The sequence below is a fragment of the Anser cygnoides genome, chromosome 12 (assembly GCF_040182565.1).
Source record: "Anser cygnoides isolate HZ-2024a breed goose chromosome 12, Taihu_goose_T2T_genome, whole genome shotgun sequence".
NCBI classification, from domain to species: Eukaryota; Metazoa; Chordata; class Aves; order Anseriformes; family Anatidae; genus Anser; species Anser cygnoides.
This window is the reverse complement of record NC_089884.1, coordinates 11,256,464-11,266,308: the sequence shown is the minus strand read 5'-3', so window position 1 is coordinate 11,266,308 and position 9,845 is coordinate 11,256,464. Positions and strand designations below refer to the sequence as shown.

At 35.4% G+C, this 9,845-nt stretch overlaps 1 protein-coding gene and 1 long non-coding RNA gene across 5 annotated transcripts in view; one reads left to right on the top strand and one right to left on the bottom strand.

Annotated features, from left to right (window-relative positions):
- Positions 1–641: 641 nt before the first annotated feature.
- CEP89 (centrosomal protein 89) overlaps positions 642–9,845 on the bottom strand; it is a 26,902-nt gene continuing 17,698 nt past the window's right edge. Inside the window, exons 18-20 of one of the 3 annotated variants that reach the window (XR_007165247.2) lie at positions 5,716–5,885; positions 3,457–3,533; positions 2,192–2,330 (exon numbers count right to left, since the gene is read on the bottom strand). Coding sequence is in view for 1 of the 3 variants with exons in the window: in XM_048068840.2 (XP_047924797.2) it covers positions 2,099–2,330; positions 5,716–5,885 (402 nt within the window). In the remaining 2 variants the exon portion in view is untranslated. Of the gene's footprint in view, positions 2,331–3,456; positions 3,534–5,715; positions 5,886–7,916; positions 7,991–9,845 lie in introns of those variants that run through there. The other 2 variants (XM_048068840.2, XR_007165248.2) reach the window with 2 other exon arrangements.
- The window catches only part of LOC106033214 (uncharacterized), a 19,520-nt gene continuing 16,080 nt past the window's right edge, over positions 6,406–9,845 (top strand). For both annotated transcript variants that reach the window (XR_010834355.1, XR_010834354.1), the window contains exons 1-2: positions 6,406–7,284; positions 8,068–8,617. This is a non-coding gene — a long non-coding RNA (uncharacterized lncRNA). The remainder of the gene's footprint in view (positions 7,285–8,067; positions 8,618–9,845) is intronic.

Sequence of the window (9,845 nt, the reverse complement as noted above, 5' to 3'; positions counted from 1 at the left end):
GCAATATATGAAAAAAAGTGTGCTCCACTTATATTCAGTATGTGAAATAAAAGGTCCTTGTATTGGAAGTTAAGTTCAGCCCATCTATCTTTCATTCAGTGTCTGTGTTGGTTACATTGCATTTTCCTTTGGTTCAGGCTGAATTTATTTACCTAATCCAAGTTGCAATAAAACGTAACTTAGCAACTGTGTTTATAGGTATATTAACCTAAGGACAGAGTGAAGGAACTCTTTTCCCAGTAGTAGAAAAAAAAACCAAAACAGTTTATTGAACTCATATTAAATAAAAGTGTACACAGTTCTGGTAAGTAGAAAAATAAGGTGTTTTCTGGCTAGTTATCACAATTTTGTGCAACTTCAATCATCATTCTGAAATACTACCAAAACTTCTCTCAGACCAGTTGGACAGAAGTCTGCCTAGGTGCTACCTCCATGGATAGCAGTTAGTGCCTTCGTGATAAATATTATATTGCATGATAAATAGATTAAGCAGTGACAGGGAGGAGACGCTGCATTTTGTACCGTATTTGGAAAGCCTGGCAATCCAGTGTCAATCAACTTTTTCCACTAGATAACCTTTCAATTTTATAACACCAATTTTCAAATAGCATGTAATTGCATCTCATTTGATTTGTAATGGCAAGTTGTAAAAGTGCTTAAAGCTTCTTAACCGTGTTTGTTGTTCACATCCAGAGTTTAGCATCTACCTTGGGTGACTTTTACAGGCACTTCACTTCAATGCTGTCAATGTATGTTTGGGGGAGCACGTTTTACAACTTAAAAATGCGTCTAATTTTTCAGTATTTTTATTTCAAAATACTGATAAATCTCCAATATTGATTCCTCATGGGTCTACCTTACTGTGAACGAAAATGCCTCAGGAAAGCTAAAAACTTTCTAGTCCCTGACAGTCACAGTATGTATTCCTTTTAGTATTTCACTTTTTCAACTCTTTTCATTAACTTTGATCAAAGTTGATGAGATGCTTCATATTTCTAATGTTACAGAACTGCTGGTCATAGATTGTATTGTTAAATTTTTCTGGTTCCATTTAGGTTTTTGTTACAGAAATGAAGCAACAAACAAAAAGCTAGTCCACAAAATTGAATGTGAATTCCAAAATGAAAGTCATACTCCATATTGTTTCAATATTGATGTGCAGTATTGTTGAAAAGCATTTATTATGAAAATAAAGGTAAATGTGTATCATACTAATCTAAGGACTGGCATTGCTGCAGAGAATGCTCTGGAAAAAATAATTCTGGCTTCCTGCAAAGCTACTGAATTGGAAGTGAGAAAGACCACTCAATTTGGAGGGAGGACTGCATCCTCTGCCAGATTCTTATCCCTTTGGCAAAACTACGATAGGAAACTTGTTGAGGCCTGGGCTCTTTTAAATCTACTTTGTGGACAACTGTGCATTCAGGCACCACAAGTTGTCATGAGGATGTTTCTGTCCTCTTTGCTTCACAAATATTTCTGTCCGTGAGAAAACAAGATTTTTTGGCTGGCAATTCAATCTAAGAACATACTTGAAACACAGAATGTCAGGATCCTTCATCACCAGCAAAGAGAACAGACAACACCGTTTTTTTTTCAGCTTTGGTCATGATCTATATTTTATTTGACAGTTTGTGGGGAAACGCCTGAAATTTGGCCTTTTAATTAAAATATATAAAATATATAAGAGACATTATCACAGGGAGGTTTTCTCTTTTCCTGTTCAGTTGATTTATAGCACATTCTATGTGCTGTTTCTGTGTTAGAACTTCAAGCTAAATCATTATTATTTTTTATTTTGTTAACTATGTACTTGTGGACTTACGTTAATTTAGAGCTGTACCACATTTTGCCTGAATAAGGAACAGCCTTTTCTTTAAAAAATGTAATTCCAGGCTAAAATTTAACTTCACTAATATTGCTGTAGCTGGAGAATATCTTGCTGTCATTTTGAGGACTCTTAACAAAAAAAATTGAAGAGGGTAAATGTCCTACTGCATTGTGTTGTTGAAAAAGTCAGATTCAGGCACATAGTTCTCCGTTCTTCTGTGATAATCCTATCTTTGGTGATATGCTTTAGGCATCTTTATTCTTATCACTAAGATTCTTGGTGAATTTCGTTCTTAGTAGGTGATGGTTTCACATCACAGTAGCTAAAATCATGTCCATAAACCAGGTCCTTCTGAGAGACTTCATCCAAGTATGACTCTTGAACTGTGACAGTATTCCACATGTCGTTTTTTCCCAGAGATTTATGTAAGAGTTCTCTCATTCTCCTGTTTTCTTTGGATGTGGATTCCCAAATGACTTCAAGTTCACCTTCCACTTTTCTAGGAAAAAAAAAAAACAGCATTCTTAATTTTAAAACCACTTTTCTGCAGTACGTAATTACAGTATATGCATAAGCAAATTATACGATGTATGTATTTAGATGCTTGAAATGTTCTGATTGAAATTAGTGTGTTTTTTTTTTGAAGGCCGGTAAATATAATGTTAAGGGAGGACATGATCAGGAAAAAGAAGATCCTGACCCACATAATGAGTTGGATTAAGGCTACCCAAAAGAGCAGTGCTTGTGAGATTCAAATATTATGACTGTCTTCGAATCAGGCTCTGTTGTGACTGCAATTCTGCTTCCTGTAATAGGTATGTTTTTGTAACACATGCGCTTTTCTTCTGCCAGATGCCAGGAGTTCTGTATCTTGTCCACTCAGGCTAAAAAAAAGTCTGCTCAAACAGACGGTCAGTTCAGATTGTGCTCAGCTAAATGCCTCTTTTTGTGGAGGCCAAACAGAAGCGATGTCAACTTTTGGGTTGTTTTAGTTAGTGGTGGTGAGTGGGGATATGAAGGACAGTCCTGAAGGCATTATGTTATTCTTTGTATGCTAATTTCTCTGACTGCCTAAGCATAAATGAATTATTTATTGTTCTTCTCAAGAAAAAGGTTACTTGTGAGCATGGCAGCTAACGCTGTTTAATAATGCAGTATATTCTAGCCACAGACTTTTTAGTGAGTTATATCTGGTCATGGTTAAGCATTTGGGTTTCCTCTGACTCACTTCTAATATATGTCAAAATACAATTTAATCAGAAAATTGAGATCACTTGAAGTGAAAAACAAAAGCATTGCATGGAAAATGAGCACACATCTTAACACTGTAGAATTCTGCTAGCCCTTTACACAAATTCTTATGAATAGTGAAAGTGAATACCACTTTCTAAAAATGAGAAAGAAACCTCTGTAAAACATAAATGTAAGATTCAGTGCTGTCAAATTACATTTTTGCCAAAAGATGTGTACTAGCAACTGTATAATCAGCACTTCTTATAGGATCCTTCAAGATCAATTACACCTCCCATTGAGAAAGAAGTGGTAAAAAGTGGCCTTGAAATAGTAGTAGCTCATTCTGTGTCTCACCTTATGAGTGGATATAAAGACAGAAATCAGAAAAATACCTTACGGAAAAGGCATTAGGATTATCTTCATCATATTGCTTGGAATGAACTTCAGGTGGTGGTGGTGATCTTAAGAACTGAATTAAAGCAAAATAAGGTAGGTGAAGGCAGTACAGTTGCTAAGAGTATCCCTGAAACTCTGCCCAGGAACATTTGAAGCTACATTAATGATTTGGAGCTTTCCATTTCTGCCAGGTCTCTAAAAAGCTAATTGAGAAGCAATCTGTCATTTTTCAAACATCAAAACTGTAGCTGACTTTGTTCTCAAGAATTGTATTTCCTGTTGACACAATGATGAGGGTGTCTGATAATACTACCAATTACTCAGTATATGCTTCAAAATACTTTACAAAGGCAGCTATTCGCAGCTTATATTTTGGGGGATGTAAGGCACAAAGAGTAAAAGTTGTGTGATTGAACTTCCCCTGCAAGCCATCCTGAGATTTACCCTGAGTTTGTTTATCTACTTTCTAAGGTCAACACTCTCTTTTTTAAAAAAAAAAAAAAAAAAAAAAACTTGTTGAATTGTTAATGCTCATATGATCCTGAGTGAAAGTCAGAAGTGAAAAGATAAAACCAAAGATGACTGAATTCTGAGTTGTAGTTCAGTGTTGTCAGCAAGGCTCCCAACTGGGACAGGTATGAGACCATCCAAGCTATACTCATTGTCACTCTACAAATACAGTTCAATAGCAACCGCATCAATTTTTGAAAAAAAAAAAAATAGTTCAAAGAGAGGTTTTAAAAGCACCAATGTGGTTAGAATGACATCAGTATCGAGAAAGCATGCATATAGAGGGAATGGTGTATCTGAACTTTTCCTGGAGGATTAATTTTTAAACAAAGCTGACATACAGAATCTGAAAGTGTTTGCTGACTTTCCTTTGGACTGAGCAGTCAAATCATGTTGTTGTCAAGGAAGCATATTGCAGATAATCCTTGCTTTGCACACAATATACTACAGTCAGAAGTAAGTCTTCAGTGTGGCATAATAGACAGCTTTTATAGTTCATTTTTTTTTTTTCTGGTGAGCATCTAAGAAACAGCAGTCACAGTCTAATTGTAGTTAGAAAAGTGTGGGGTTTTGACTCTGCAGGTTTTTGTTTTAACATTCTGACCCAATGAAAAGCTACAAATACATTCTGCTTGTGTTGGAGAGGGGTAGTCTTTTTGTCTTTCCCACAAAAATGAGTTTGTATATGTTTTTAGTATTTCTGCAACTATATACTTAATTTTCTCCGTCTGCTAAATGTACATTTTCATTTAACTTGTATTGTGTGTTATTTAGAAGACTTCCAGTACTACATACTATTTTTTGAAGTTTTCCAGTGTTTCGGCATCATTCTACTTACAAACCTTGTAGAGCTTCACAAGAGCAATCCTACTTTGTTAGTCAGCAGATTACAATAGCAGTGAATCTGTCATTGTCTTAGATTGCCTTTCTTCTACTTTGAGAAAAAGCTAAAGGTTTAAAGGATAACCTTAAGTATATTTTTAAAATGTGTTCATGTTTCACTGCAAGCCGTACTGGCACATATAGGAACTACCAACAGTTAGAGAACAATCATAATGCAACTTTTAATATGTTAGGCCATAAATGTAATTATTTGAGATACTGTTGTTCAACATTAGGAATGCCAATACAAATCAACAGTTTTTTGAGCTCTATAGCACAAATGGCATGCCTGGGCTGAAGTAGTTTATAGTACAGCTTGACTGCTGTTCATAGTCTTATAAAAATCAGTTAAATGTTGTTTTGGTTTTTTTATTCTGAAAGTGGCAAATCTGTAACTTGTTAACAAAACGGTAAGGTAGATCCAAAAGGAAATCCATCAAATGTGTACTCATTAGATTTGTTACTTTATTAGTAATCTAAAATCTGTTGAGGCGGTAGGACAGCTAAGTGTTCATCCTTCAGTAGAAGATGCTATTAAATAACTAACATATGTCTTGATTATTTTTAGTCTCCTAAATCATCAGAGACTAGGCTCAGATTGGTATTTTTCATACATATTTTCTTGATATTAAAAAAGTTGTAAGAATAAATTTCTCCTTCAAAGGGTGTTTTTTGGAGTTGAGATGGATGGAATTAAGAGTATTTCAGCATTTTCAGTATAGCTATAACAGGAATAAGAAAATAATATGCTGTTTGAGGCTCTGTTGGAAAACAAGAGCTTTCTGCTGTGCACAGTTGACTGCCCTGACCCCATTTTTCCCTGTTATATCTAATTGGATTACTTCTGCCTATGACTGACATACCTTTTTTGCTGCAGCACTTCATTAAGGGTTTCCTGTTTGTCTTCCAGCAAACGCTGCAGGTGCTTCAGTTCTTGCTGGTACTGAGCAGTCTTCCCAGCAAATTCTTTCTCCTGCTCAGTCATTTTGAGACTGATATCTCCAAGCTTCCCAGCTGCTTTCTTTTTATAGAGCTGTAAAAATTAATAGGAAAAATGTGATGACAGCAGAAATAAGAACAACTTACTACCAACAAAAGAAGCTGAGAGAGAGTTAGCAGTTTGATCAGTGATGCCTTGCTTAAATACATCAGGTAGGTTGCTTATGTGTATGTGGTTTTTTTTAACCTATTTGTTAATTTGAAGGCATTACACTTGTATTTTGCAACCTGCCTTGGGCAGGGACACCTTCTACTATATCAGTTTGCTGAAAGCCACATGGTGCTTACCAGTTGTCCAACAGTCATATTTATCAATGCATGCTATAAAAAAGTGTGTTCTGTTCTTTAATCTTAATACTAAGAGGTAGAACAGAGTAGCTTCATGTTTTAAAACATATTACTGTTTCACGTAATAGTTCATTCTGTTTACTGATGGCACAAGTCATTTTATGCTTCTTGGCAGTAATAACCAAATATACAGGCCTAGTGCTTTCTGAAATAACTTCTCCATTCAATTACATAACCATATGAGGAACTGAAAAAATATGGCTTGTCAGGTGTTACACATTTCTACGTGCTGCATTTCTCTTGGCAGAAACAGACATTATCCAATAACAGCTTTTTTTCCTGTGATTACAAACATAGTCCTTAAACTGTTGTTATACGTGCAGAATGTGATGTCTGACATTGGCTATAAGAAATTCTTGGGATGGAAGCACTCAATAGAACTGCAAGATACTTTGTGATCCTTTTCACAAGCTGTTTTCAGTTCAGTGCTTGTAAAATGTGTCACTTTGGAATTGCATTTTCTGACGGTAATAGTAATATTGTTGGCTTGACATGCTCGTTCTTCCTCTGCCAACTGAAGCTGCGCCATACGTGCAGAATGGTTGCAAAATAAGTGGTGCACAAAGGGCAATAGTGCACCATTTCCTGGCCTAAGGATTAAAACATGAGACTAGATGTGAGGGATACATAGTTCTTATCTTGTTCCTAGGAATGTTTATAACTAAGTTGATGTAAAATGCATAAGCAGTAAAACTTCAGCAGGATGGCTGACCCTAGACTGCTCCCTGCTCATTTTGGGGAGCTGAGCCAGGTTGGGGTGGTTCTGGGCACGCAGCTACAGGCACTGACAGAACCTTTGCAGCAGCTGCTATATTTGAATTGTTCAAGACAGTCTTGTATTATTTTTTTTCTGAAGTGAAGCAGGCAACAGTGAGTAGACTGATGGAGATTACCAGTTGCAGGAAGAAGGGGATAACACAGCTGGAAGTGGTACTATTTTTCCTCTATAGCTGAAATGGGTAGTCTGCCCAAGGTCATAGCACCATAGGAATATAGGAAGCAGCCAAGATGAGCAGTGATGATGGATATAGCAGCTGGGACTGAAGAGGACATAATTTACACTCTTATAAAGTAATTTCAAAAAGGTATGTTTTGAGCACCATATTTCTTTTATACTATGTGTACTGAATTACTTGGCAGCTATTTATGTTGTTCACATGCACATTTTTCCAGTATAACTCTTGCTTTAAAAAATAGAGCTGGTAAGCTAATGATTTTCATCTAAAGTAAAACTAAATAATTAGGTGTGAACTAATTTTTTGGTTATATAAAGACTTTTTTTTTCCTTTACAGTTTAGGGTTTGTGAAGTTGCTATGAGTCAGAAGTGTTCCTTGTATTTTCAAAAAAAAAAAAAAAAAGCAGGAATACACTCTAGATAAAAGAGCCCTCTGTACAGAGACTTAAATAGATCTATGGTCTCATAAAGTTAGATCCAAAGCATCTTTCCCTAAGCGCAGATTAATGTTGATAGGAATGCTGTGAAGAAGGACCCTTGTTTCATTCATATGCCTTGGTGTGCGCAACTAGTTGACAGGATGCAGAAAGTAATCTATGCAATGGTTACAGGCAGTTCTGAAACAAACAATTCCTTAGTGTTGAGGAATTGCTTAGAGCAAACCATTAGCATTTTCTCTTAGCAGTAACTTTGTGCTCCAACTGCAATATGTAGCAAAGTGGAAGGAAAAAGAAAATAGCCAGTCTGTGGGGTAAAGTTACCTGAAAATGTAATTCCAATGGGAGAGGCCAGATATCTTCAGTATAAAGGTTGCTTCTACCTATATTTATAAAAACTTTATCATCGATAAAAAGTATTACAAATAGAGATTCAGAATCCATGAAACAACTTGATATGATTTCTTTTTGACAGTGTGTCTAATTTAAGGATTTTACTCTCACACTGAAGGAGAAGAAAAGATGCCCAAATGATGAACTGGAGTGCAAAATCTGTTATGTTACAATGTTTGCAGTCGTAAACCCAAAGTCTTGAACTGTCTTCACAGAATTTGTGCTAGATGTTTGAATAACATATTACTTATAGGAGGCGGATCTCCCTGCATTATCTGTCCCTTTTGTCGCCAGGAGATTTGAGTTGCACAAAGATGAAGTTGAAGGACTCCCTAATGATACAAACATTATGTCCAAACTCCTATTAAAAGAGCAGCATGGAATTCTAACTGTGATGAAGTACTTGAAACACCAAAAAACTTGACTTCCCCAAGCTCTTCCTGTGAATCATCAAACTGCTTAGTAATTATGATTATGGAAGTACAAAGAGACTCCACAAGGACTTCCAGTCAAACTGCTGCCTTAGATTACTATGCTGACCGTAGCATTGAGTCAGCATCTGTGAGTTTGCAGAGTCAGCTGGATCAAGATCTCTTTTCCAAGCTACGCAATCATCTGTACTTACGATACTGGTATGGCTGATATGATATATATATATATTTTTACTTTGGTTCCCTCCTTGTTGGAATCTATTTACTAGTGATTGAAAAAGTGACCCTAGGTGTTGTGGGTGTGTTTTGTTCCCTCAAGTCTTACTGTGTGTCTCATGTACAGCTTCTGCCAGTGCCTCTTCCAGGAAATTTGTGACTGCTGTTCATAAAGTTGATACGCAGAATTTTTTTAATCAGTTGGTAAATATTTAACTGAACCATAAAATAACTTAATCAGACTTCAACCCTTATGCTATAAGCATTTTTAAGTCTGTAACTTCAAAAAGCTTTCTGATGATCTCTTTGAGCTTTCGTTTACCATAAGTGTATTTTTGTTAAAGCACAATAATTTGTGTGACTACTAGAGAAATAACATGGTGAGTTGTTTTAACTTTTTTTTTTACTAAAAAGATGGTGGCTACTATTGCCTGTTCCCAAAGTAACAGTTTTAGACCACCGTCACGTGAATGAAAACCAACTGTGAAGAGATATTTGAAGGTTAAAACAACCATTAAAAAAAAACATTTTTATCAAATGCATGCTCACTGTTTAAAAAAACAAAGATCAGAAATGCTGCGTATAATATGCTTAAAAAAGTCCCATTGCAAGATAGTTCATGTTATATATGATTAATTAGATAGACAGAATACCAACGAAAAACTTGTACGTTTGAGTTGAATCTTTTCTGATGATGAAGGGAAATAAAGTTACATTAAATATTCTGCTCCATGATCAGTTTTTTTCAGGTGAGTTCTGAGTTATAACAATTATGACAAAGAATTAGGTAGTTGAATCTTAAAGGGCCAAGTAAAGAAAAATTTCTTCAAGTAAGCTTTAATATTTTCATGATTTAGTATGTCTGAAAAAATATCTAACAAAAGTCAGTAAAAATGAACCTGTTTTCAAAATTAGAATACCAAAAGATGTTTTGTTTCCTTAACATAGTTCCTGAGCAAAAATTATTTTTCTGAATATTTGTGTTCAACCTATTTGATACTGTTCCACTGTTTTATATGGTTGTACTGATAAGCTACAAAACATGTTGTACAGTGAATGACTTTATAAGGTTTTCAGTAATTGCTAAGTCCCAAACTAAAAATGGGTACTTATAAAGAGAATCACTTAATTTGCTACCTAACTCAAGCATACACAGTTTAAAATTGATAATAAAGCTGTGTATATTAAACATCTACATTGTTTTAGGTTTAAT